Raw genomic sequence first — 27,970 nt, forward strand, 5'->3', positions numbered from 1 at the left:
CGATGATTTTGGCTCAAATCAGTATTTTGGGAGTTAAAATCACTTTTGCCCTTTGAATGGGTGTTTTCTTCTTATGCAACAAAAATATTAGGTGAGTTGGGTTCCGGAGACTCATCAGGATTAAGTCATGTCTCCAAACTTAGACAGTACTTATATAAATACTTACAGATTTTCTACTAATAAGCTATTCGCATTGGCAGTGGAATTTAAATTTACAATGTTTTAAATTATGAGCCATTTTTTTACTAATCAAACCAACTCTTATTGGCCAATGGGTGTTTGATTACTGTTTTTTTTTTTTTTTGAAATCATGGTTAGGGCTAATGCCATGATTTCAAAAGTCCTCCCAAACCAGTCCTTAACATGAGAAATAATGTTTTAGTGGATATAATATAAGTATATTATTGTTACGAAAATGAAGTGAGGGAAGTAAGGAAGAAGAAATGCGGGGGAGGCCAATAATAGAAGAGTAATGGAAGTGAAGAGGACACGCAACGCAAAAGCACCATCTCCTTCTGTTTGCTTGTCTTTTTTCTGAAGCAACCTAATCCTAAATAATCAGCCCTCCATTCCCTTTAGTTCAGGATCTTGTCTCTCTCTTCTATAACTCTTGTGATAATTAAATTACACATATTAAAAATTAATTAAATTAGTTACTTATAAAATATGTATTTAATTTTTCATGTTGAAAATCACCTAGCTATTGACGTAACTCCTTTTAACGTATGCAACTAATATACACAATTGGAAAAAAATCATAAGTTGAGGATATGAACAAAGGTTTCACGTTTGGAATTAAAATAAAATAATATGAGCACAAGTGATGTCCTGCATGGCAGCACACATGGTGGCCATATCACCTAACAAGAGTCTAGTGGATCTAAACATCTTCTACATGACATTGAAGGCTGAATAAATGAGGGAGAATTGTAACGAGGTATTAATAAAAAAATTAATTACTAGTAAATTTTAATAACAAGTGAGTAGTTGTCATCTGCTATCTTAAAACTTGTCACATTGTAGGCTGCTCTGTTGTTACTGAAACGTTTTAATAATTATGTTCCTTAATTAGAACTTCATAGCAATTTTCTCAATAATTGATAAAAACAAACATGCTTTGTGTAGTTGAAGATGATATAAGGCCTCAGTAGAAAAATTATCATTTTTATATAAATTCTTAAGGTTGAGTGTTGTAAGTATGCGTGTGCACAATTGCCTATATATTGGAAGAGGTTAGTTGGAAGTTCACATGGCTTAAATTTGGATGAATTAGCAGAACTTGAAAGTGAAATAAGCACATGCATTTGAAAATGACAAAATCAGGAAGACCCACAGCCACTATTATGGTTGTTAGGAGGAGAGGCCCAGTGCTTATTATTATTATTATTATTTTTAATAAGAACAAACAATAAAAGTTTAGGTACTTTTAACTTTCAAAGATTTACCAACAGGGGTTGGGTCTAGCGGAATGGGCTAATCCTTCACAACGTGGCCAACCAAGGTTTGAGTACCTGCTAGGAGAGGTGTCCACATTTAGCGCTCGACAGTGCCTCGAAGAGGATTGCCTCTAATAGGAGGATACCTATACTTTAGTAAAAAAAAAAACTTTCAAAGATTTAACTAAAATCAAAGCAGACCTCAGTTCAATGAGCGTTAATAAAACAACATATAGATAATTTGCCAATAAAATCCTTACAATAATAATGTCTCCAGTCGCAATTTTATAAAAAATAATCAAATTCTTATAAACTAAATCTTTTTAGGATCCGGATCCATTATTCATTCAATGGAAGCTATTGTTGGATATTCTCCAGATAAAAGTCAAAATATGGTTCTTATGGGCGGTTTAACAAAACATGTGCCAATTACAAAAACCGCTTCTCTTTGTGGCATTCCACCCTTTGCTTGTTTTTGGTCCAAAGATGAAATTCTCTCCTCACGTGAACTCTTTTTTTTTTTTTAAAAAAAAAGGAGAAAATTAAAGAAGTAAACAGTAACAGGTGGAGATGATATCCATGCCACTCTATTACCAGATCAAAGTCCAATAAAACGCGGACATGAAAGGAAAGAGAAAGAGCAAGGAGGTTGGTAATAGGAAGAAAAAAGTGTGTGGAAGCAGAAGATGGACGTGTGAAAGCAAAAGGCTTCTCGAAAGCTGCCCACATTTGCCATGCCCACCTTTTATTTTTTGGCAGGCTTGGACCATAAACAGGAAAAGCAACCCCACAAAACAGATAAACGAGGTTTCCTCCACATGTTTTTGGTGTTTATAATGTCACGTGGCCCACCGTCACGTGCTCTGTTCAGCTTTGTTTGTATTTATTTATTTGTATTTTTATCTTTGTCAAATCCGTATTAATTTTTTTTTCACACTAATTCTTTTTTTTTTTTGAGCTGACACTAATTCATTTAATCTCTGCTATTTATAACGTTGTCTCCTCATTTTCAAGCCATACACACCTTACGCGCGATAATAATTGCAAGTTTAGGTCAAAATTCCGCACTGCGTGTGAAAACTCCAATCTGTTCCGCCTGCCGCCGCCATATTTAGAAACCACGAACTTCACTTTTATTTTTACGTAACAATGATACTCATTCATGGAAACATCCCGGGAGTTTCTGTATTTTTCACCTAAGAAAAAAAAATTAATTTTTTTATTTCTATAGTTTTAACTTGTAATTTAATCTCTACACTTTAATTTGGTGTAATCCACTCCATGTAGTTTTAATTCAGTTGTAGCTCTAAACCCTAAATTTTGACTCTATATAATTTGAAACTATTACTATTTTTGGTTCTTAATATAATAGTTAGCTAATTAATTGATGAATATTTAAAAAATTAGTTATTTGTAATAAATAGATATTGTCCTTTTTGACATGTTTCTTGTTGATAATGTGAATTTGAATTATCCCTTAATAAAAACTCTTTAAAAAAATTTATTTTATAATAAAATAATAAATATTGAAAACAAAATAAACTGAGCCCTACATTGAAAAGGAACACATAGGAACAACATACTACTACGTGGGGCCATAAATAAATAGGGACCCACTATGAATGGGGACTATGAGGCGGTTCTTGGAGGTGCCTTGCTTGCCACTCACTCATCTCAGGGGGAGGGAGACAACACAACCCACACTCTGTGGCTGTGGATGTGGACCGTGGACTTCGATTTCTCTGTTATTTCAACCTCCAACATTTGTCCTATGTTGCATCACCGGCTAATTTCAATCCTTTACATTCAATCTGGTGATAGACTGAATTTAACAGCCATGAGTTTTTATCCCAAAATATGATAGCTAATTAATTTATTATTTTTTAGACAGTTATCTGCAACTCATTTTCTCCTTTCTCTATCACTTTTATTTTGGAGATTTTTCAGAAAAATAAAATTTCAATTCTAAAACTAAATCCAAAAGTTTAGAGACACTAAAGCGCATAGGAAATTAGATTCGGTTGGAGAAAAAGGTGCATAGGGTCAAGAATGGTTTACATAAAGAGGGACTTTTCCCTTCTCACTCCTTCAAATGAATTGCTGGTGTTGCATAACTAATTTGCCAAGACTAATTAAAATTAGTTAATTTAATTACTTGAAATCATATATATTAATTTTTCTAAAAATACTTACTTTAATAATCATTTGCATTAATTTTCCTAAAATACCTACGGGAAACTCAACAACATTTACAAATAATCACAGGATTATCTAGACCAGGAGCTTACATTTCTTACCACAACATCGTTGCGGGCAGGCAAGGCATCATACTACTTCAGTAAAGCTTAAGTGTACACTAAGGAAAACTTAACCTTTAGGAATAAGGCTTAACATTTTTTTTTCCAAAAAAAAAAAGAAGACTTTGAAGGTCTAATTACAAATCATCGATACTAATGTTTGCATATAATATAAAACATAAAAAATTTGCACTATTCATAGATAATGACTAATAAACCTGGTTTCACATTTTATATGGTACACATCAAAATGTTCCTAGTTTTTGAAATATAAGAATCGAATTAAGAATTAAGACAGATAACATGGATGAAAACAATTCTTTGGCCGAACAAAAGTTCGAAAAAAGTTGTCTTAATTTTGGCTGGAGAAACAATCCTCCATCATCTAAAAAATACCCACAAAAGCATTCCGAAAAGCTCAACGATGTAACATATTTTGCATTTCAAGATGGGATAATGAGAACATCACATGCTAAATCTACTCCAAATTTGAAGATTGACAAGACTTCAAATCCCAAAACATAAGCATATCTTCAGAGACAACGAGCTTTTCATTGAATAAATAAATTGAGAGTGCAAAGATAAATTAGAGACAAGAAATGCCTGCACTGTAACTCGTGGCCAGGTTCTTCCTTGGTAGTATGCACAATATATATACTTCATCAAAAGGAAGTTATTAAATCTCAGCCAGATAAAGCCCAGCGACTTCTGAGGATGAAGAACACCTTTCTAGAATCTCAATCCGACAATTTGTGCATAGCCAGCAGATGAATTGAAGACTAGTAAAACCAAGACAGCAACTAAACCATGTCCTTTTCGTGTTCAATTCTTCCATTGTTGATTTCATCACTCATGGCGTGTAGTGCATTATGCTTCAATAAATATTCCCTCTGCCACACAAATATTTCAGTTTATATAGCATCTGAAATTCCCAGTTGAACAGTCAACTATACACATGCAGAGCAATGTCCATGTAATACCTTTTATGTACACAAACTATCAGAGAGTAATGAATGCATCACATGTAGAGTTAATCTCCATCTAATATAGAAATATATACCCCATTTTGATGCAAAGGGTATGGTTATCCTTCATGGCACGCACGTTACACTCTACTCTTATATTGACAGCAAAAAGTAACGATTGGGACAGAAATGTGTATCAAAAAAGAGCAAACATCATTAACAGATTGGGAAGATAACTTGATATGAAAGGTGCAATGGGGAAAGAAACAGAATACAGAAATAGCCAAAGTGCCAAATTAAGGATATCTCCGAGCTTCTCTCCATCTAGTTATTTCAGATTGAGCCATTTTAATGTCCTGACTTAGGCCAAAATGACATGACACATTAATAAAGCTTGCAAAATGTTCTTAATACTCCACTTCTGCCATACATGCTTCATTTTATTATTTATATTATTTTGCGAAGGAAGTCAGCGGGTGCATGAACCATTCCCCCCCCCCCCAAAAAAAAAAAAACTGGTAGCAAGGAATCGAGTCTGATTATGGCATCCAGTGAGTTCCTCTCTGACAACAACCAATCATATCTTTCTTACCAGCAAAATTACTCATGTAATTAAGATATACTAATATTTACATTCACTAAAGGTGCTTAATAGTGTTAACAATAACAACAAAAGGACATGACTAGATCCCACTCCCCTTTTATTTGTAACTAAATCTTTCATCATTGTCTTGTTACTCAAATAAAAGGTAGGACCACAAAAACAAAGCTTCCAGGCTGATATAGCAGCTTAAGACAAAGTGAACAGCCGAAACCTAATTAACAAACAAGTTATAAAGATGCCAACAGGAATCCGCATGATTTAGGTCAATTCACTTGCCCATATCAGTTAGCTTGACAAGCCATATGAATGCATCGCAGTAACTCAAAGTCTAGCTTGGCAACTAGCACACATCCATAAAAATAATAGATTATTTCAAAGACACACATGGAAAGGAGCAGGTACACAGAGAGAGTGAACTACCACATACAATGTTGTCATGCTTCTAACAATAACTTGCACGTTTTCTTATTGTGACCAAGTCCCTTGCAATTACTGCACTGCAGCTGACGTTTAATTATGTCTACTGATTCTGCCTGCTTCATCTTTGGCCGACCTGGAGGTCGCTTTGTCGGTGGAGGGGTTACAGCTACTATTGTGCCTGAATCAAAGACTGGTCTGTCTACACTGGGCACAGGATGAATAGATTCTGCATATGTTAACCGGTAATTCTCAACAGAAAAGTATCTGGAACAATAATCGTATGGGCTTCTACCAATGCATTCAATGACAGCGATGGCATGACAGCAAGGCAACCCATAAATTTGCCATCTCTTGCAGCTACAATCCCAATGGTCAACATCAACAATCTCAACAGATTCTCCACGGACCTCGAATGTACTACCTTGTAAGAGCAACACCTGAAATGATCGTGCAACTAACGATTCACTTTGAAGCATTTCCTCTTTGGATGGGGTCAATTTTGTCATCCATTGATTGGACTCCACACGTTGTGTATAAATTGCTTCCATCATCTTTCCTCGTAATACATCAATCATTTGAGTAATTGGCAATTCATGCGCTCTGACACCCAACTGTAGAATTGATGTCCAAAATTAGATATTAGATGATTATACCTAGCTCCAGCAAAAAATGCATTTGCCCAGTTCTCAGGCTCACTCTGCATCACCCAGTCATAGGCTTCGGGAGAAATACCTTTAATGTTCTCAATACTGTGGTCAAAAGCCTCCATTTTGGGTGCATAAGCAGCAGCATAAAGATCATTAACCATGAAGCGTCTTGCCTCATGAGAGAACTGACCTTTCAAGTCCTTGTTCAGTTTTTCGGACAGATGACGTAAACAATAACTGTGGTAACATTTTTCAAATATCTCAGCCAGAGATCTTTTTAAGCCTTTCTCATAGTCTGCAACAAATGTTATTTGCTCTGATGTTGATAGTGCTGATTTTAGCTCCTGCAGAAACCAACGCCAGTTGTCCTCAGTCTCAGCATCTACAACAGCAAATGCTACAGGAAAGATGCCATCATTCCCATCTGCTGCTGTTGCAGACAATAAATCCCCTTGGTACTTTGAGTTTAAAGGAGTACTATCAAGAAAAAGGAGAGGACGACAACCTTGCTGGAAACCAGATATTGAGGCATGAAATGATATGAACAAACGATGAAAGCTTGAGTCCTCTTAGTTGTAAATGTTGCAAAACTCCCAGGATTAGTCTCTTTTATCTTCTCACAGAAAAATGGGAGTTGAGTATATGCCTCTTTATAGGAGCCTTGTAGCTGCTCTCTGGCAATCTCTTTTGCACGCCATGCTTGAGAATAATTTAACTGAATCCCATACTCACGCTTTATATCATCTGCAATATCCTTTGGCTTATAGTTAGGAGAGATTTTTAATTTCTCTTTTATGATACTTCCCACCCAACCCCTAGTTGCCCGATACCCAGCTTTTAGAGCAGCCCCCTCACAAGTATGTTTTGTGTTCATTTTCTTAATGCAAATCAATTGGGTGGTGGTCAGCCTTGATGCATAGATCCTCCAAGGGCAACCTTGAGATTTGCACTTCACAGTGACACGATGACTGTCATTTTTTTATATCTGTAAGCAAACCCATGGGCGATAGAGTATTTATGCAATGCTTCTCGGAATTCACTAAAACTATTAAACCTTTGATCCACACCAGTGATGGTATTTTCCCACTGCTGAGCAGCTTTTTGATGCTTGTCATCCATGGCGCAGGATGGTATACAGGATAAAGGACCTCGATCATTCACATCCACCTCAATTTGTTCAATGTCATGGACAGTATCAACTGGAACATCCACAGGGGCAGCAACAGGAACAGCTTCTGACACCGTAGTCCTGCTTGACCTGCACTGACGAGTATTCTATAAGACATTTTTTTACAAGTGGAACAGATATGACTCCAGAATACCTATGGCTGTTCATCTAGTAAAAGCAAGAAAATGTCTTCCAACAAATTACAACTTACAAGCACAAATCTCTGACCTCATAAACCTAAATGTGATTTCTGCAACTATGGACTAAATAGATCTACAGAATTACTTATGCCAGGTGGAAACAAAAGGAGACACGGACAACCAAGAATTGCGAATAACTACCTACTACCAGGCATATTAGATGTATTTCGAGCTGCTGCTTCCTCTGATATGATGAACACATCAACTGTGGCAGAATCACCCAGGAAATTGATCATGCGCTGCAAATCCTTGTCTTTTGACACAGTAATTAGAGTTTTCTTGTTGCCGGGAAGGAAGTACTTGATGATCATTGTATCTACATTGAAATTGAACGTTTCTGCTACTTCAGACTTGAAATGATTCAGCGGCGTCTGTGAATCGACGTCTATTGCGTAGGCGTCACCCCCATTGTATGACAACGATCCATCCTTATTCGTCACAAACTCACCTCCTGATTGACATATAGCTATAACCTTTTTTGTAGCCATGGCCTAGTTACAAAAAAAGAACGCCGCTAGTAAGACAAACTTATTTCTCAATGCTTAATTTCATAGGCGACAAAACCTGAAGAAGTGTACATTCAACATTTTACAACTCTAACGGCAAATGCCTATAGGAAAACAAAAAGGACCTACATTCACTGCTCTGAATCCCCAATCTTTACACCGTATCAAAGCATAGAAAAGAAATAAACCTTTACGATGTAAAACTCACATAAAACATATCAGGATTGATGACACAATTCCGTATTCAAAAATCAATTCCCTTTAATAAAACAGCACGACACCAAAAAGACAGAAGAAAAAAACTCCTGATAAAACCCCAAAACGAAAATTTCCCTCCGACGTTCCAAAAACTTCGAACATAAGTATAATCATTACAAAACAGAAAACTAACCCTAATCAACTGGCGCACAAAGGAGCAAAACGAAGATACTTACCGGAAAGCCAGACTATGCGAGGCCCCTTAGACGGTCTCCTTTCTCTGCTCGGTCTCCCACGACGCTAAAGTTGGAGACTTTTCTGCTCTGCCTGGCCGAACCAATCGGAGAGAGCGTGAGGCGCTAGCGCATGCCCATATCGGCCAGAAGGGCCGGGCTGAACTGCACTTATGCCGGACGACGTCGTAGTATCCGTGTCCCGAGGCTATGATTGATATGGTACTCGGAACCGTTGATTTGTCATACTTCTATTTTATGCTTGACTTTTAATGGTCTTAGATCAACTTCCACGTTGACTAGGGGCCCAAAGCCCAGTGCATAGATGTACACACGTCGCTAGTCAAAGTCACGTGTTTCTCGCTTCTCACCCCATGAAGGCACTAGTTTGTCCCATTTAGCAACAAACAATAATTACCCCATTTTCATCGTTTTTCTCCCTACAAAATAATCTGTGTAATTTTAGAAATTAATCAAACTCGTTATATATAGAACTTATTGTGGAAATATTAATTTGGACACAACTTTGCTTGAGAACTTTTTCCCTAATTATACATAGCCCAAATTAAGTTAAAATAGTTATGCTATGTTTTATGCTAGATAAAAAGCGTGTGAAATTAGAATACAATGCAACTGGGAGTGGGTTGTTTATTACTGTTTTAACAGTCAACTTCATTTTTAATGGTTTTTTTTAATTTATAAGAAGGATCATACAACAAATAATGATTCATAATAAAACATAATGAATGAATTTTCTCTTCACGACCTTAAGAAATAACGAGCGCATCTCATTCACTCATCCACCGTGAATCGATTGGAGCAGGCGCAGACAAGTCCTGACACGGTCCGCCCAGAACATCTAAGGCATCACAGACTGTTATGCCTCAAACTTCCTTGACCTGACACTCTAGTTTATCCCCAGTCTAGACCATTTCTCAGGTTCGAAATCCGACGTTTGTTCGATTTATCTTAGGCTTGGTCAATTATTTCATTTCGAATCCCGTAATTTTCTTTTTATTTCTACAGCTGTGGAAATGAAATTTTGAAAGGCAATCCATATTTAATCAAATAGATAGCATATATTCAATAGAAGTGGTCCATATTTAACCCAAAAAGGAAAAAGAATAAATTCTAGTTTCCCTTTCTTCTTCTTATTTTAATAGCAGCAGCAGAGAATTTACTATTCGAAGAGAATGCAGTAAGCAGGATTGGCATTTGGCAGGAATAAAATTAATTTGAACACAAAAGGTACAACTTTAATTAACTAAACACCCCACACATGTTCTGTCAACCTGATACACATTTTATGGCTGTTTCATTGTTTTCTTTTTCTTCAAGCTTCAGATTGTGACACCGCTAATCCAAGGCAAGGACTCTTGTGACGTCGGTGTCCTTGGTAGATATGACATCATTATCAGTTCTCATAAACAAAAAGTGTAAGATATCATCATCATCATCATCATCAAACGGTTACAATAAACATCTGCTTCTTTTGTCAGCAGCAGACTTTTATTTCTTCTATTTACCTTTCCCATTGCTTGCACTCTCTCTCATGAAGATGGCTCATCAAAATGAGAGCAATAGTTTGAGTAGGAATCGTGAGCAAGGTTCTGCAGAAGAAGAAGAAGAAACATGAACATTAAACCAGATCAAATCCCAGATGATAAATAATCTTATGTGCTATAATTTTCGATTGCTCGAGGTTGATGATCCAAAATACCTGTTCTTGAGAGCGGAAATACATGAAGGGTGTATAATTTAGAAAGTTTGACACCCTAGATGTGTATATATCAGCGTACCTGAGATTATAACAAATAAACAGCTCTCATTTCTCAAGAAAAGCAAGCAGTATTGCTGAGTTTTATTAAAGCCATGTCCATAGGAATGTAAAAGGGATTAAGGGGCATCTTAAGAAAGCACATACTTCTCAATCTGTCTCATCAAATGGCTTTTATCCCACAGACCGGCGCGAGATAGGAAACCCCACCTAACAACATGCACGATACAGAAGGTTAGTGCCAAAATTTGTTATGGATTACCCACTTCAAATGTAATAACCAGAAGCAGCGCCCCCCCCCGGGGGGGGGGGGGTGTTTGGCAGAGCCATGAATTAAGATCCTTCGTGTTGTTTCATAAGAATAAAAGAGGTCACTCAAACAGTGGATGCGTCGATTTAGCTCAGTTATCGTTCAAATTATATACAAAATTTGGTTTACATAGTCAGGCAAATGGCTGGACTAAGTAATTCGCATACAAGTTGAAGGCACTAGAGATTTCTATACCAATCACTAGGTATTTAGGGCTTACCTTTTACTGAAGAACTCCCCATCTGCCTCCAGCATGGGAGCAATTTTATCATCCAGCCTTTGCATAACAATAAGTAACTTTTGCATGCATTCAGTGAGGTCTTCATCATCCAAATTTGTTGCAGCTAGTGTCTTCAAGTACAGTAGAAAGGGAAAAAAAAAATTATATTGCCATCCGACTTGGGCCAGAAGGTTTTAACGCAATAGACTTTGGAAACATTTTTTTTAAAAAGAAAAAACCATACGTAGGTACGTTTAAATGATTGAATTGATAACCTTACAATTAGACTAAACTATCAGATGATGCGCACAATATTTTGAGTCATTTTCGAGATGAGAGATAATAAGAATTCCAACAAACAATCAAGTTTGCTAGCACTGTAAGAGCACAACAGGGATATCTACTGATACATAAATATAAGACAAATGAATCGTTCAATTTCAGTCGTTAGATTTAATTCAATGTGTTGAAGAAACTGAATGAGGCAACAGAATAATTGCAGCACCACAGACTAACCACTAAATGCCAACATAAATTCAAGGGAAAATTATTGAAAGCCCTCTGCTTTAACTTTCTCAAAAACAGAAAATAAAAAACTGAGTTGGTAGTATACATATAAGACCCAACTTACTTGAGCAGGCCGTGAATAATTCCGCCTTTGCAGAGCAAGCCGAAGTTGGTTAAAGAGATCCCCTACAGTTTCCTTCTGATTTATAAGCTCCACTAACCTTGTTCTATGACTCTGGCTTTGAATCAGTGCATCATACTGCAGTTTTAGCGTTTTTGTAAAGCACAAGCAACAAGGTTATTTCATAGTTGGAAACCAGTAAAGGCACAACAATGAAGTCTGACATATCAGGGACTCATTTTGTAAATATTTCCCATGTCAAGTACAGATCATGCAACAAATGCATATGGATTCGGAAATCAATTTCAAAACAATCATCATTTTTCCCCCAAGTCCAACTACACGGACCTATGCTCTTAAGAGGGCGCAGTTTTGCTTGCCTAAATCAGAAAGATTGTGTCAAACAAAGACTGGTTGCACTAACCTCTTCTTCCAATTCTCGACAAATCAATGCTGTTCTCCAACGTAAATGGACTTTGGATTGACTAACATCTGTGTAAATATGGTCACCAACATACAATATCTCATCGCCATGGATATTTAAAGAATTCTCAACCATCTGTGCACTGCCCCCTGAGTATAAACCCCCTGCAGAGGATGGTCATTAAAAAGAATAAAATGAAGTGATTTTCTTCTTTAAATTGGTCATTTCCAGAATAACAAGACAGCAAACAAGTTTACAATCTATGACCCATCCCTCCCTCCCCTTTTTTCTACACGGAAGGATCTAGCAGTATACCCAAATGTTTATAAGAAAGTGCATTATACAACGTGTCAAACAATAAATAGATAGCTTTGACCTTTAAGATCAAGGAGCAGAATAATAATTACCAGTTTTTGCCTTAAAGCATGGCCGCATAAGACCCTCGCCGGTCACCACTTCATACATAGGGTGTGACATTTGAAAGAATTCTGGTTTCCTTGCTGAGACAATTACCTATTTATAAATAAAACCCCATTTGTAATGCAAGATCAATGTAAAATGCATGAGGTTTCTGGTGGCAGCAAAACACATACAATTTTTGGCTATTTCCATCCCTCCATTACAAAAGGCAACTTTTGTTAAATCTCATTTAAGTCTCCCTAGGCATAAATGTAGAACTTACAATGTCAAATAGGTCTCGCCAACCCATATCATTGGGAAGGAACCTATTAAAGGAATGCCTCATCATTTTGTCCGTATAAAGATAATCTGAGTTCGTTATGAGCAGAAGCTTTTTACCAGCCTGTTCCATGAAGATACCTAAGTAAGAAGTCAAAGAATATCTCTTGCTATTTCAGAAACAAATTACAGGCCGTACCTCTTTCTGATCCAAAAGTGCCAAAGGTAATTCAGGATCAGGCTCCACAAACTGTTCAGGCTTAGACATAATTTCACTCTACACAAAAATCCATAATCAGTTGGCATCAATACATTATAACATTTAAAATTAAACTAGATTCAGAAAACATGAACTTCACCTTGAGACGACCTTCTACATGTGCCCTGAACAGAGCTTTCCCAACAGCCTGAAAGCCATGCCAATATTAAAGAAAAGAACATCTATAAGCAAATACACTGTTCGAAAAATATTAGCAACCTTTTGATTACCTTATAAAGACCTTTGTAATCAAGTGGACCAAGATCTGGTGAAATAACCCCATCATCCAATCTGTCAACCATCTGAAAAGGAGCATGTTATCAATAAAGATTAATCCTAATTAGAGACAAATCCAAATCATCAAAAGGAAACAACCTTACAAGTTGGGTGGAAAACAAAGATGCTAATGCTAAGAACAAAGCAGAACCAACGAGAAGCATGCAGCCTAGGGTAGATTCATTTATACTCCAATCTCTTTACCTTTCGCAAAAATAAAACTCTGGGAAAACTATACCAAAATGACACCTAGTAAATCAATTAGGAGACTTGTTGCTTTCATGACTTCCAATTTACCCCATCAGAGCTCAAAAAACATGGCCAGCAATCCTCAGATCAAATGTAAAGATAGCAATACAACTCATTTCACATTGCTGTAGTCAAAAGATGCTGGGAAAGCTAAGATCTAACGCCAAATGCAAAACAAACATCACAGCAGAATATATGCTGTCACAAAGTTCAGTCTTTGTCAATAGTAGTTTCTCGATACCTGCAGGTAGGCCACAGCTTCAGACACAGAGAAAAATGTATTGAGAAACTCCCATCGGCTCTGCTTCAGGTCCACCAGTTCCCTCCCATACATTTCACTTCCATGCACATAAAATTAAGAAGCAATACATAAGTTATTACTCCAATTTGAAACGAAGTGTATTCATTAAGTCATCAGAACATAAATATACATCTAGCCACAAAGAAGCTCCATGCAAAAAATCCATGTTTGGGTGTATAAGGATGTACAGATCTAGTCTTATTTCAGAATATAAAACAAAGTATTAACCATATCTTGGCACATTCTTGAGGCAGTTGAACATACCACCACGTTGTATTAACATTCATTATTCAGGAATAGCTAGTGCATAACAACATACATAAACCTGAACAATGCATTATGTAAAACAACCTTCAAAGCGTGTTGATATAACAAGTAGGCAAGTACTCTAACAAGGTTTTAATTAATCAAAATCACAGAGCCCAAAGCATACCTCAGGGCTCTATTAGATAACATTCTGGTCCCATGCATAGCTCTCTTAACGTAACCAAATCGATCAGCCTTAACCAGGTTACCATTCTCCTTATCTATGACAAGACCTCTAATCACCTGAGCAATTCATTACGCATGGCTCGCTTAGAAAGACAAGCTAATACTAATACAATCAAATTGCAAAATTTCTCAAATACCATAAGCTTGTGAAGAATAACATGTTACCAGTTCTGGATCAAATGCAAGTCCATCAACAGGGAAACCCATATTCTTAAGGTTTTCCAGACAGTAGTCATAAGCCCGTCCTTCCCAAGCCTGTAAAGTATATCAACATCAGAAAATTCCCCTGACCTGAATAGTGAGAAAAGCCAACAGTTCCCAGCAACAGAAAACAATAAAATATCCTCTTTAAAACTTATTCTACAATCTGAACTCCAATGCTGAAAATCTAAATATAAAGGAATAAATACTTTCAGCGGGGTAGGGGCTAAAGAACTACAAACCTTTGGCGATGCTTCATAACTTGTAAAATCAAATCAAATTGTAAAAGTAAAATCGAAGATATGTAAATGTAAACAAGATTTAATGGTTCATCAGCATCAGCACACCACACTTTCAAAGATCTTAAAGTTATTTGTTTATAAATATGTAGAATATACAAAGGAAACATATTTACAGCCCAGCAGTTAAGATTTCAATATTTTACGCGAGCTATTTACTAATTCAAAACTGAGCTTTATATTTACCATGACATTATAATGCATCAAGGTGTAGTCCATATCATATCCAATTGCACTAATTGACCGCAGATTCAAGGTGCGGCTACAAAATATTCCACGAGGTGAATTTCTAGATGATGAAGGGCTCTGCAGAAGGACATGAGACCTTGTTATTGATATTCACTTAGTCAAGAGAAACATATCTACTCCGTGGAAAGCCAAAGCGAAAGAAAGAAAAAGAGATCAAGAAAAGAAATGGAGGAAAGCAGCCTAGCAGTTCCAGAAAATGACTGGATGAAGGAAATGGTTAGTATCAGGGAAAGGTACAAATAACCAGAATAAGGCATCATAGTACATATTAATCAATGGGGAAAGGTACAAATAACTAGAATAAGGCATCATAGTACATATTAATCAATAAGAAAATCAGAAAAACTCAACTCTTGAGTGCATTCTCCCTAATTCAGCTTTATAAAGTAAAGTTCATATCTCACATAATTATGTGTCTGCGAGGAAGACTTATATTGATATGGTGTGCTCACAAACAATGTCGACATTGCCATGACAAAAAATATAGTATTCATCCATTATAAAATTTAATGAAAAATATGTAAATGTTAGTAAAAACATGAATTTCACTTTAACATTCTCCCCTCTCATTTTTACACGCATTCATGCGCATGTTCATGTAATCTTAAGCTTTGTTTGGGAGGTGGGAAGAAAGATGCTGATAACAACGCTGATAACAATGCAGATAAGCAAATAGTGAGAAATTAACAAACATATTCATGACGCAGTCATTAATTAATGGCGTAGATAACAGAGAAGCAGACGACAGATAATATCAAGCCCAAATAACATAAATAGAAAAGAAGCAAGTAAGGAAATAAAGCATGCTTGCCACACCGGAATACCCAAGTTTCTCAGCAATCCTTCGGCTTCATTAGCCTCTGTTCGGGCAACTTCCTCAATTGGACCTTCCAATGCGGCATGGCCATCAATTCCTACATGAGAAACTTACCAATAGTTTAGGTCCCCGCCAAATAATCAATTAGTGTTGCAAACAGATTCAACAAATTCATGCTCTTCCTGACTGGTACCAATGGCATTAAGTATTCAAGAAATAAGGAGAAATAGCTTGACCGTTTTAAGAAGGTAAAACGCGTAATTATATATTTGCAGGAGAAGGGATAAAATATGTCCATCACACTACAGCGTAATTATAAATTGAATCCGCGAGAACTGAGGGAGAACGTTACACACACACACACTCCCTCTACACCACTACAGCATAATACGAGTGGAATCTCAAAAAGAAGCTACTTGCAACCGAATATGAAAGAGGATGGCAGTTTCAGAAACACCCTTCAACCAAACTTTTCAAAGAACAGCACGCCCAGAAGTTTATAAAAGGTAAAAGAGCGAAAATGACAAATGAGAATATGAAATTGAACTGCAAAAGGGCGGGAGATGAACAGGGGAAGGTAAAGTTGGGGATCGTACCAAAAGCCTCAAGATGCTCGAACTTGACGTTCAAATCCCCTTTAGTGCTCTGTCCAAGATAGTCCACGTCGTACTTGTGAGACGGCGTCACCGAGAAAACATCACCGCCAACTGACTTGGAGTCCAAACTGCAGCGGCAACAGGAGAAAGTTCTACCAGGTTTCATAGGAGTACTGAAAATAAAACTAGGTCCGATCGAAGCGGCCTTTGTGATACAGATAGGAGTTGCCATTGCTGAAGAGGTCTCTCTGCTAGCGAAGAAACAGCCTAAAACCTCCGCCGCGTACATATCTGCGGCCAGTGGTGCTAGGGGATGATACTGCCGGTGCGGGATACAGTTACGGTAGATTGAAAATAAATCGCTCGAAAACGAATCTTTGTAGGGAAGACTTGACAGTGAAGTAGACTTTTGACATGTGGATAGAAAATCTAAGCTATTGCACTGACATTTTCGGGTGCTGACGCTAGCACAGGATTAATATCTTCTAATCTGGGTTGATTTATGATTTGGGTCAACAATCTTGGACAATAAAAGCCTCAAAGCCGAGCTTTTTCCCTTGTTAATCTTTGACGAAGGATCTTACATAACGTGGTAAAACCTGGGGCATCAATGTACAGGTACTTCGGTATAATATACGTAGGGGGATTAACTTCACGGATGTCTTCATCCTCCCAAACTAGAATTTTGTTTTCTGGTAGACTTCTCTGCTACTAGAATTGATTCTTCATCTTTTTTGTTTTTTGTTTTTGTTTTTGTTTTTCCTTTTTGAAGCGCATGGTTAGAAAAAGAGAACCAGAAAAGAAAGCAAAATTTCTCCAGGCAACTCTCCAGTCCTCCTGATTCTTGATCATCCATTCCGTCTTTCCGTAATCGGCACTTGTCTGTCTATCATTGATTGGTTTTGTTTGAATTCGCCCTTTCTTCGTACCACAAACAATTACACGGTCAGAACCTGATATTTAAGCAATCTTTAGGAAAATTATTCAGAGAACATAATTCTTGAAAAAGAGTTTTTGTATTATACAGTATATCATTTCTACCGTTTTACCCTTTCAATTGCCTTTGCTCAATGGCGTCGACGTCCAAAGAGATTGCCAGAAATGGGATCCTTGTAATAGGCTAGACCAACGTCAAACTGAGGGAGGACAAACTTTGTTTTTTTTTTTTGGGGGGGCTGACAGGGAGGACAGCCTTGGAAGTGGGAAACCGGAACAACGGTTGGCATTTTCTTCTATCTTTCTTCCCGCCCTAGGAATCGTGGGCACGTCGAAACAGGATTTTCAGCAGAAGCCCACTTACCCAACCCAACAGCATTATTCGAACTCTTTTGGGCTAAGGCCTTATCCGCAGTTTGCTATTTTAATATTGATTGATTGATTATTGATAAGGTTGTTTATTTATTTATTTTTTCCGATTTTCATGTAACTACGAAAAAAATTGAGACTAGTTTTAACTTTTAACCCCCTAAAAAAGTTTCCAATTACATGTGTTTGAATTTTTTTTCTTCCTTCAAATAGATCGAATCATTTGTGGTAAGGATCATCAAAGGGCAAACTGGTAATCTTCCTTCTGAAAGATGAAGGGGCCCAAAACACCAATGCGATGATGCAGAGAATCCGTGCCACCATGAGCAAGCAAGCGTGCAAACAAAGGAATAAAGAGAATATCACTTTTGACTTTAGTTTTGTCAATATTCCGATCATATATGCAAGGAAGAAACAATTGGTCCAATTGCCCCATGCTGTATCTTGGACTAAGCATGAGAACATAAGAATTAATTAAACATTGAACGCGATGCTAAATATTAAACGTAATTTTACCTTGTCTTTTTTTTATTATACATAATTACATATCAAGATACACAAAACCAAATTGGTCAAAACAATAGGTTAATTGTTAGTAAATCAGACCGGAATCAAACCGATAAAAAATAAAAAAATTAAAAATTAATTTAAATTCTCATCGTAACATTCAAAGGACTAAATATCAATTTAATATATTAAATATTTAATAAAATAATCGTACACTTAAATTTTTTTCTACAATTCTCTTGACAAATTGATATCATAGCATTATACTATTAAAATAACCAAATATACGTCCTAACAAAATATTAAAATAGATTTATGGTAACAAAATATTCCTATCTACTAATAATTTTTTAGTATTAAAACTTAAAAATAAAAACATAACTGGGTTAACCCACTATAGATGGTCAGGATAATCGGGATTCTCCTGGGTTGATTGGGTTGCATCGAATCGCTCTTTTAGGTCAACTCTATTGCCAATTTTTGCCACTAACCGGATTGGCCAAGTAATCAGTTGGCTAGTTTCCAATCCGGTTTTTAATATTATGGTATATATTAAAAGTTTTATTAAATAATAATTATAATACGCATGATTAGCATTTTATAAAAAATAACATATATTTATCACCAATAACTAATTTATTAATTTTTTAATACTCATAAATTAGTTATTTGACTCTTATAGTACCTCTGGTCCTTAACATGAGAATTTGTTTGACTTTTATTTGTCTATTTTTTTTAAGGTAGTCATCGTAATAACGGTAGTTCTAACCAATACAATTGATTAATAAAGATATTTTAGGAAAAATAACACCTATTTATTATAAATAGCTAACTTAACTAATTTTTTGAAGCTATTCAAATTAGTCAAGTAGTTTTTATATTAAGGATGGGAGATAGTATTAACTACTCCTCCGGTCCTAATTATAAGACCCAATTGACTTATTTGAGGAGATTAAGGAAGTAAGTTAAGTTGGTTATTTATAATAAATAAGTGTTGTCATTCCTAAAATATCCTTGCTAATTAAGTATATTGGCTAAAACTATCATTATTAGAAGGATTATCTTGGAAAAAATGCATAAATATACGAGACAAAATGGATTGGGTCTTATAATTAGGACCAAATAAAAAGTCAAATTGGGTCTTATAATAAGGACCGGAGGAGTATTAAATATGGAAACACTAATATTACATAGAATCAAGTTGCAAACTTGTAATATTCCCCGCCTCCTTTTCTTTGATTCTTTTATTTTGCTTCCCTCCAAGTTTTATGACTAATTTGCCCTTACTTTTTTTCAGTAATATCTCATGAGTGCCCATAGGTTTTAAAAAAATGCCTAGGCCTGCGGGGTCTCGTTGTCTGGACCTAAACTTGTGCATAAAAGATGCTTCCCCACCTGTGCTTCCTTTTTAATCCCCGTTTAATCTCCAGGTATCGTAACTTTTTACATACTCCTTCCGATCCTTATTATAAGAGACAAATAACTGAAGTACGTTGATCAAAAAAACAGTTAAAGTTAGTTAAGAACAATTAATATATAAAAGGTATAATTTTTTTCCAAAAATGCCCTCATTAATAAGGAGAGAGAGCATGAGAGAGAACAATTAAATTATTCAAAGAAAGAGAAGTGGGAGAGAGAGAGAGTATGAGTTGGAGATAATAAATATGGGTAAAATAGTAAATCAACATAAAAAAGTAGAGACAACTTGTAAGTGTCTCTTATATATAGGAACATGGCATAAGCATCAAGTGTCTCTTATAATAAGGAACGGAGGGAGTAATTCTTCAGCGAAATGCCTTGATTTAAGGTAAAACAAATTCCTACCACCTTACAATTAATCTATCTCCACATATCCATCAGGCTACTGGCCACTTGGACAGCACCTCACACATTTTATGCCACGTGGCTAGCCACACAAGCAATACATGATCAACTTTCACCTTGTAACAGTCAACGTTTTCAAACTGTAGGATCTGTGACACATTGCCATGTTTTTGAAAGCATGGGGGGAACATTGAGCCAAATATTACCTAGACAGCGATTGTGTTTGTAGAATTGCACTTTAACCCAAAAGTAAAAACTATAGAATTGCACTTCAACCCAAAAGTAAAAACTAATATACAAGTTATAGTGATAAATTAATACTCCTCCTGTTCTTATTATAAGACCCAATTTGACTTTTTATTTGGTCCTAATTATAAGACCCAATCCATTTTGTCTCTTATATTTATGCATTTTTTTTCAAGATAATCCTTCTAATAATGATAGTTTTAGCCAATATACTTAATTAGCAAGGATATTTTAGGAATGACAACACTTATTTATTATAAATAACCAACTTAACTTACTTTCTTAATTTCCTCAAATAAGTCAATTGGGTCTTATAATTAGGACCGGAGGAGTAATTATTAATTATTAACTTTTTCTCTTCTCTCCTCCTAAACCAGATAAATGATCATAAAAAACTCCTTCGCTTTAACAAAACCAAACAAGGATCTTTAAAATCTCCTTCCATCACGATAACACGACGAGAGAGTAATTGAGACTATTTTCTTATCAACATAGGTTCAAGAACAACAGGTCAATCTGAGGGACTTCATCTCTCCAATCATCTATAAAGCTCAAGAACAACAATGACCCTAGTATTTTCAAAAAAATTATATAGATTATCTGTTAGGAATAATTGGCTTCAATATGGGAATATCCATGAGTTTGCTTTGGTCATTGATTGCGCATAACTACTTCATATGCCAACAAACTAATAATAAAATGCTCTTTTGTCTTGTTGCGTATGGTTCTGTAGTTACACTTGTAGAATTTCCAGTGTCTATCCTCTTTGAAGATGCCATTGTACCCGTTGAAAAATATATTAAATTGCTCAAAGAAAATATCATATTAGTTCACACAGATCAGAAGGATTTTAAAATCTAAATGCTTTATGAGGACGTGACAGGGAAGTTTTGTCTCTTCTCTTTATTAACTGGTTATGCTAGAGGGGAAAAAGAACTACTAAAGATTAACGATCAGAAAACATCATGCAGATCCCAGATTCATTCAAAAGAATTTCATGTAAAGAGAATAACATATCCTGTGACAGAGAGTACGAAAACATAGATTAAATTTATGTTCAGATTCATGAAACAACGGACAGAATTTCCACCAAAAAGTGGGCATCTAGAAGCCAAGCATAGTAAGCAGCAATTATATATTGGGTTTTAGTCTGGGCATAAACGTAATGAAGTTTACTAACTCAGTTTATTGAGCATCTAAGTAATGATATATTATTCTTTCTTAAGCATCTAATCCTGTCATGTTCTTTACCTCAAGTCATGTAAGCCTAGGTGGGTTCTTTATTTTGTTTCTCTGTAGATCTGCAAGTTGCTTCATCTTCCTCAAGTTTGTAAAAGGTTCATTTCAACTTTTGGTTATGGATGTTTTTTGACAATTCAGTTGAATTTGAAAGTATGATCTGAACTGTTGCTCTTTTTCTTTTTATCTGGTTACAACTGCCCTCATGTCACTTTCACCCTAAAGGTTAGATGGCTATACAGAGAAGTTTTCAAATTTTCTACACTGTTTTACAGCAAGACTGAACTTCGGAACCTTCATCATCTTCGCAAGTCTAATGTGAATCCCAAAATAAACTGAAAATTCCATAATCAAGTTTTTCCTACAATGTTTGTTGCTGACTTTAACCAACAATTCTTTTTCCTGCAGCTGCTTTCAGTTTATTAGCGTAAGTGGAGGCTTTTGAAGCCACTGAAGGCTTTCTGTGGGAAAATGACAAGAGAGACAGGTTCAGCAAATAATCCTGTAGGTGGAAGTCCTGAAGAAGCTCAGGGAGTCTCAGACAAGCATCAGGATTCAAAGAAGATTAAGGAAAAAGATGAAACCACCAACACTGTAACCTTTTACAAGCTCTTCTCATTTGCAGATTCTTTGGATTATCTGTTGATGCTTGTGGGGACAGTTGGTGCTGTTGTAAATGGAATATCCATGCCCTTAATGACTGTTTTTATTGGAGATATAATTGATGCTTTTGGAAGATCCGCAGACACCAAAGAAGTTGTCCATGAAGTTTCCAAGGTACAACTTCTTGAGTAACCCTTTTCATTCATTATTAATCTTCGTGACATAGCCAAAAGAGTTAGTTACATTGATGGGATCTGTATATTTGAAATGAACTTTTAGACTCAGAAGCTTTAACTACTTTCATCTCATAATGATGACTCTTGTGCTTAGGTGTCTCTGAAGTTCGTATACTTGGCAGTTGGTGCCTTTCTTGTGTCATTTCTTCGTAAGTACATCAGATTCTGTTTATAATGCTTAGCATATTAACTATTAACTCCTTTTTTTTAACACCTACGAACACAATTGTTTGCTGTATGCTAGAGGTGACTTGCTGGATGGTCACTGGAGAAAGACAGGCTGCAAGAATTAGAGGTTTATACCTGAAGACAATTTTGAGGCAGGACATCAGTTTCTTTGATAAGGAAACTAACACTGGTGAGGTTGTTGGAAGGATGTCAGGTGATACTGTTCTTATTCAAGATGCCATGGGAGAGAAGGTATTTATGAATTAACATAAAAGTATCAAATCATCCTCATTTTTCCTTCTAACCATTACAAAATAGTGTTAAAGATAAAAATTCTTCCCAGGTAGGACAATTCATACAGTGTGTGGCAGCTTTTTTTGGAGGTTTTATCATAGCATTCATTGAGGGATGGCTTCTAACTATTGTCATGCTATCCTCTATTCCTCCTATTGTCTTTTCTGGTGCTATGATGAGCATTGTTCTTGCCAAAGCCACATCCCGTGGACAAAAAGCTTATTCTGCTGCTGCAACTATAGCAGACCAGGCAATTGGTTCTATAAGAACAGTATGTGTATTTGCAGAAAGATCCTCTTCTGATTTTCATTTCTGTAACTATAACATAAAAATGATATCCTTTCCTCCAATATGCAGGTTGCATCATTCACAGGGGAGAAGCAAGCTATAGCTAAATATGATCAGTCCTTGATTAAAGCGTACAGGACTAGTGTGCAAGAGGGACTGGCTTCTGGTATGGGTTTTGGTTCAACTTTTCTTCTTTTTTTCTTCACTTATGGTTTGGCAGTATGGTATGGTGGGAAAATGGTACTGGAGAAAGGATATACAGGAGGGAAGGTTATCACCGTAATTTTTGCAGTTTTGACAGGCTCCTTGTAAGTTGCATTTCTCCTTAATCCCTCCTCCACTTTCTGTTTGCTGCTTCACAAGATGAAATACACAATTGCTAAAAGATTAAAATACATGTATTCAGGAACCTTCACTTAAAAGCCTAACCTTTTGAGGTGAAAGATAACATGGTTCTTGACAACATTGAATGAGAACATATAGATATTTTTGTTGTTCTTGTCTGATTATATTGCCAGGTCTCTGGGGCAGGCATCTCCAAGCTTGAGTGCTTTTGCTGCAGGACAAGCTGCAGCCTCTAAGATGTTTGAAACAATTAAAAGGAAGTCAGACATTGATGCTTATGACATTACTGGCAAGCAGCTAGATGACATACGTGGGGATATAGAACTGAGGGAAGTTTGCTTTAGTTATCCTGCGAGGCCAGATGAACTCATATTCAATAGATTTTCTCTCTCAATACCAAGTGGCGCTACAACAGCTTTGGTTGGACAAAGTGGGAGTGGAAAATCAACAGTTATTAGTCTGATAGAAAGATTTTATGATCCACAAGCTGGTGAAGTTCTTATTGATGGTATCAATATCAAAGAATTGCAGCTAAAATGGACTAGACAGAAAATAGGCCTCGTCAGCCAGGAACCAGTTTTGTTTACTTGTAGCATTAAAGAGAATATTGCCTATGGTAAGGATGGCGCGACAGATGCAGAAATCAGAGCTGCGGCAGAGCTTGCTTATGCTGCAAAGTTCATAGATAAACTTCCTCAGGTGAAATCAGAAACTTTTATTTATTCTTTGAAACTTCATTTCCATTGCCCAATAGACATTCCTGCTTGCTTTTTTGACAAAGTTTCTGAAAATCTTTCAAGACTAAATACAATATTGATCACAAATATTTGTGGATATAGGGGTTAGACACAATGGTTGGCGAACACGGAACTCAGCTGTCTGGAGGTCAAAAGCAGAGGGTAGCCATAGCAAGAGCAATATTGAAAGACCCAAGAATTCTTCTTCTTGATGAAGCAACAAGCGCCCTTGATGCTGAATCTGAGAGAATCGTACAGGAGGCACTGGACAGAATAATGAAAAGTAGAACCACTGTTATTGTAGCTCATCGCTTGAGCACTGTAAGGAATGCTGATATTATTGCCGTTATTCAGCAAGGAAAAATAGTAGACAAAGGTAAACAGTCTCTCTTACAATAAATAAATTTTCAGCTAGCAATCTAGTGTCATATTGTTCTACTTCCTTCATAGCGATTCTGATTTATTTCTCTCCAAACTCCCCTCCAATTCTCCTTTCATTGTTGCAAAATTATTTCTAACATAATCACAAATGATAGAAGGTCCCTTAAAGCTAAATGCAATATTATTTCTTTTAACTGATCAGGTTCACATGCTGAGCTCACAAAGAACCCTGATGGAGCCTATAGCCAACTCGTTAGATTGCAGGAAACAAAGGAGTCAGAGAATATGAATGCAAATGACACATATAAGCCAGAAAGCATATTGAATTCTGAAAGGCAATCAAGCCAACGACTTTCTTCCTTAAAATCTATAAGTCGAGAGTCATCTGGACTAGGGAGAAGCAGTCGTCATTCATTCTCAGTGCCATATGGTGTGCCTCCAACAAATGGACTCTTTGAAACAGCAGGTGCGGAACCTGAAGCTCCTAGTTCAAAAGATTCACCAACTCCTCCAGAAGTGCCACTTTACCGCCTGGCTTATCTAAACAAACCTGAGATTCCAGTCTTGTTTATAGGGACTCTAGTTGCTGTGGCAAATGCAGCAATATTCCCAGCTTTCGGGTTACTGCTCTCCAAAATGATAAACACTTTCTATGAACCTGCAGATAAACTCAGTAAAGATTCAAAGTTTTGGGCGTTGATATTTGTTGCCCTTGGTGTGGCATCCTTCTTAGTAATTCCAGCGAAGTTCTACTTATTTGCTGTCGCTGGTGGTAAGTTGATAAGAAGGATCCGGTTAATGTGTTTTGAGAAAATAATCCACATGGAAGTAAGTTGGTTTGATGAAGCTGAGCATTCAAGTGGAGTCCTTGGAGCCAGGCTATCTACTGATGCAGCTTCTGTCCGAGCTTTGGTTGGAGATGCACTTCTTTTGCTGGTTCAAAATATTGCTACTGCAATTATTGGCTTGGTCATTGCTTTGGAGGCATGCTGGCAGCTTGCTCTTATAATTCTTGTTATGCTACCCATATTAGTACTCAATGGATACGCACAGTTCAAGTTCATAGAAGGATTCAGCGCAGATGCTAAGGTTTGTTCCTTTAAATTTTCGACCTGGGGGGATTTTGTGATGTTTGTAAGTTTGTAAAGTGAACTTCCTACTTTGACTTGTGACTTGATAACTTCAGTAATCACTAATTTGTATCATCATTATACTTGAGTAGTTAATTTATGTGTCAAACGTTATCATAACCTTTTGTATTTGATTTTCTGGAATGATATTCATTATACTTTTTAACAGAAATTGTATGAGGAAGCAAGTCAAGTGGCGAATGATGCAGTAGGGAGTATTAGAACAGTTGCTTCTTTCTGTGCTGAGGAGAAGGTGATGGAATTATACCATAAAAGATGTGAAGGGCCAATTAAAACAGGCATAAGGAGAGGGATAATAAGTGGAGCTGGATTTGGTTTATCATTCTTCTTGCTGTTTTCTGTCTATGCATGCAGTTTCTACGCTGGAGCTCGACTTGTACAAGACGGCAAATCATCATTCTCAGATGTTTTTCGTGTGGGTCCTCTAGTCTTCTAACTTGTTTAACTTGGCATACACATTTCATGGCTTTTCATTTAATTATTGACATTTTAGTATCATTCTTTTGGGAGAGGATAAAAAATGAGTTTACAGCCAGCAGAAGGATGAGATATCCTCAAACTAGATACTGCGGAAAGGTTCAAAACATATAGGAACAGAAAAATGTAAAGCCTATTAATGCATTATCACTGTCCAATCTCCTTGCATACTAGATAAAGTGATTTCTTAAAAAACAATCATGTGAGAAGCTTCAAAGGGAAGCCATACATATAATAGTATCAGTTACCAGTCATTTTGATAAAAAATATACTGTAATAGAAAGGTTCAAAGTAGCCGTATTGTAGCACTTTCTGATGGTTCTGTTTCCTGTTTGTAGGTCTTCTTTGCTCTCACTGTAGCAGCATTAGGAATCTCCCAATTTAGCTCCTTGGCTCCTGATTCAAGTAAAGCAAAGAGTTCCGTTGGTTCTATATTTACTATTCTTGATGGGAAATCAAAAATGGATCCCAGTGATGACTCCGGGATGACATTGGAACGGTTAATGGGAGAAATTGAGTTTCGCCATATCAGTTTCAAATATCCAACCAGATCTGATTTTCAAGTATTCAGAGATCTTTCCTTGAGCATTCGTTCAGGAAAGGTACACAGTGCACATAATGCACAGTTTGATTTTGGTGAACATGCACAAACTAACATTTGCCAATTATACTGTTATTCCAATTGGAAGAAACTAACTTTTGATCAAACTGTTGGTGAAAATACAGACAGTTGCTATAGTTGGAGAAAGTGGAAGTGGGAAATCAACTGTGATCTCGTTGTTGCAGAGATTTTATGATCCTGATTCAGGTCACATTACACTGGATGGAATAGAAATCCAAAAGCTACAAGTAAAATGGTTAAGACAGCAAATGGGTTTGGTGAGTCAAGAGCCTATGTTATTTAATGATACAATTAGAGCCAATATCGCATATGGAAAGGGAGGGGATGCAACAGAGGCTGAAATTATTGCTGCAGCAGAACTGGCAAATGCTCACAAGTTCATTTCTAGTTTGCAGCAGGTAACTTACAATTCCATATCAGCTCATTTTCTTTTTCATGACCACTCAGTAAATTTAGCTTCCAGCACTTTGATATTAAATCCTAGTTATACATCATACATGAAAATATTTGATTTTGGAAAAACAACTAGGTGGACTCTCTGAATTACACGTAATCTGATGAGCAAGTCAAGATATTAATAACTTATTATAAATAGTACTTCTTGTTATAATTTTTATAGTATATATTGATATTGATGATGTTGATACATGCAGGGGTATGACACAATAGTAGGAGAGCGAGGAGTTCAGTTATCTGGGGGACAAAAGCAGCGCGTGGCTATTGCACGAGCCATAGTAAAGAATCCGAAAGTATTGCTTCTGGATGAAGCTACCAGTGCCTTAGATGCAGAATCTGAGAAAGTGGTACAGGACGCGTTGGATCAAATTATGGTGGAAAGAACCACAGTAGTAGTGGCTCATAGATTATCCACAGTTAAAAGTGCAGATTTGATTGCAGTAATTAAAAATGGAGTCATAGAAGAGAAGGGAAAGCATGAGAATTTGCTCAACAAAGGTGGTGCCTATGCTTCCTTAGTGGCATTGCACACAGGTTCTTCCATAAAAGAACTCAACTGAATTCCTGCAAGTTACAACTCAGCAAATCAAGGACCTTGCAAGATTAAGATTTCACAGTAAATAACTACGCAGTGTTAACAT

At 36.5% G+C, this 27,970-nt stretch overlaps 2 protein-coding genes, 2 long non-coding RNA genes and 1 pseudogene across 4 annotated transcripts; 1 reads left to right on the forward strand and 4 right to left on the reverse strand.

The window, feature by feature from the left end:
- Positions 1–3,932: 3,932 nt before the first annotated feature.
- On the reverse strand, positions 3,933–4,507 carry LOC114734879 (uncharacterized). The gene is made up of 2 exons (XR_003739218.1): positions 4,203–4,507; positions 3,933–4,118 (listed from the first exon to the last, which is right to left on the reverse strand). It is a non-coding gene; the product is annotated as an uncharacterized LOC114734879 (long non-coding RNA).
- A 1,806-nt stretch (positions 4,508–6,313) lies between these two features.
- Positions 6,314–8,709, reverse strand: LOC114734883 (uncharacterized; annotated as a pseudogene).
- Positions 8,710–9,882: 1,173 nt separating this feature from the next.
- On the reverse strand, positions 9,883–16,772 carry LOC114734880 (5'-nucleotidase domain-containing protein 4). Its single transcript, XM_028922530.1, has 17 exons — positions 16,451–16,772; positions 15,854–15,951; positions 14,975–15,094; positions 14,454–14,543; positions 14,230–14,345; positions 13,737–13,833; positions 13,201–13,272; positions 13,071–13,118; positions 12,911–12,988; positions 12,716–12,835; positions 12,441–12,546; positions 12,034–12,197; positions 11,613–11,747; positions 10,982–11,112; positions 10,599–10,661; positions 10,395–10,473; positions 9,883–10,284 (listed from the first exon to the last, which is right to left on the reverse strand). The coding sequence occupies exons 1-17, from the start codon at positions 16,737–16,739 to the stop codon at positions 10,225–10,227; spliced, it is 1,866 nt and encodes a 621-aa protein (XP_028778363.1). The 5' UTR covers positions 16,740–16,772; the 3' UTR covers positions 9,883–10,224.
- Positions 16,773–17,200: 428 nt separating this feature from the next.
- Positions 17,201–17,596, reverse strand: LOC114734878 (uncharacterized). Its single transcript, XR_003739217.1, has 2 exons — positions 17,500–17,596; positions 17,201–17,403 (listed from the first exon to the last, which is right to left on the reverse strand). It is a non-coding gene; the product is annotated as an uncharacterized LOC114734878 (long non-coding RNA).
- Positions 17,597–22,042: 4,446 nt separating this feature from the next.
- LOC114734884 (ABC transporter B family member 11-like) lies at positions 22,043–27,939 on the forward strand. Its single transcript, XM_028922531.1, has 12 exons — positions 22,043–22,348; positions 22,505–22,559; positions 22,655–22,830; positions 22,922–23,143; positions 23,230–23,468; positions 23,679–24,204; positions 24,345–24,618; positions 24,826–25,712; positions 25,923–26,189; positions 26,590–26,853; positions 26,978–27,271; positions 27,527–27,939. The coding sequence occupies exons 1-12, from the start codon at positions 22,043–22,045 to the stop codon at positions 27,887–27,889; spliced, it is 3,873 nt and encodes a 1,290-aa protein (XP_028778364.1). The 3' UTR covers positions 27,890–27,939.
- The last annotated feature ends 31 nt before the right edge of the window (positions 27,940–27,970 follow it).

This window comes from Neltuma alba, unplaced genomic scaffold, assembly GCF_004799145.2.
Source record: "Neltuma alba isolate B1F8T4 unplaced genomic scaffold, ASM479914v2 tig00013153_pilon, whole genome shotgun sequence".
Taxonomy (NCBI): Eukaryota; Viridiplantae; Streptophyta; class Magnoliopsida; order Fabales; family Fabaceae; genus Neltuma; species Neltuma alba.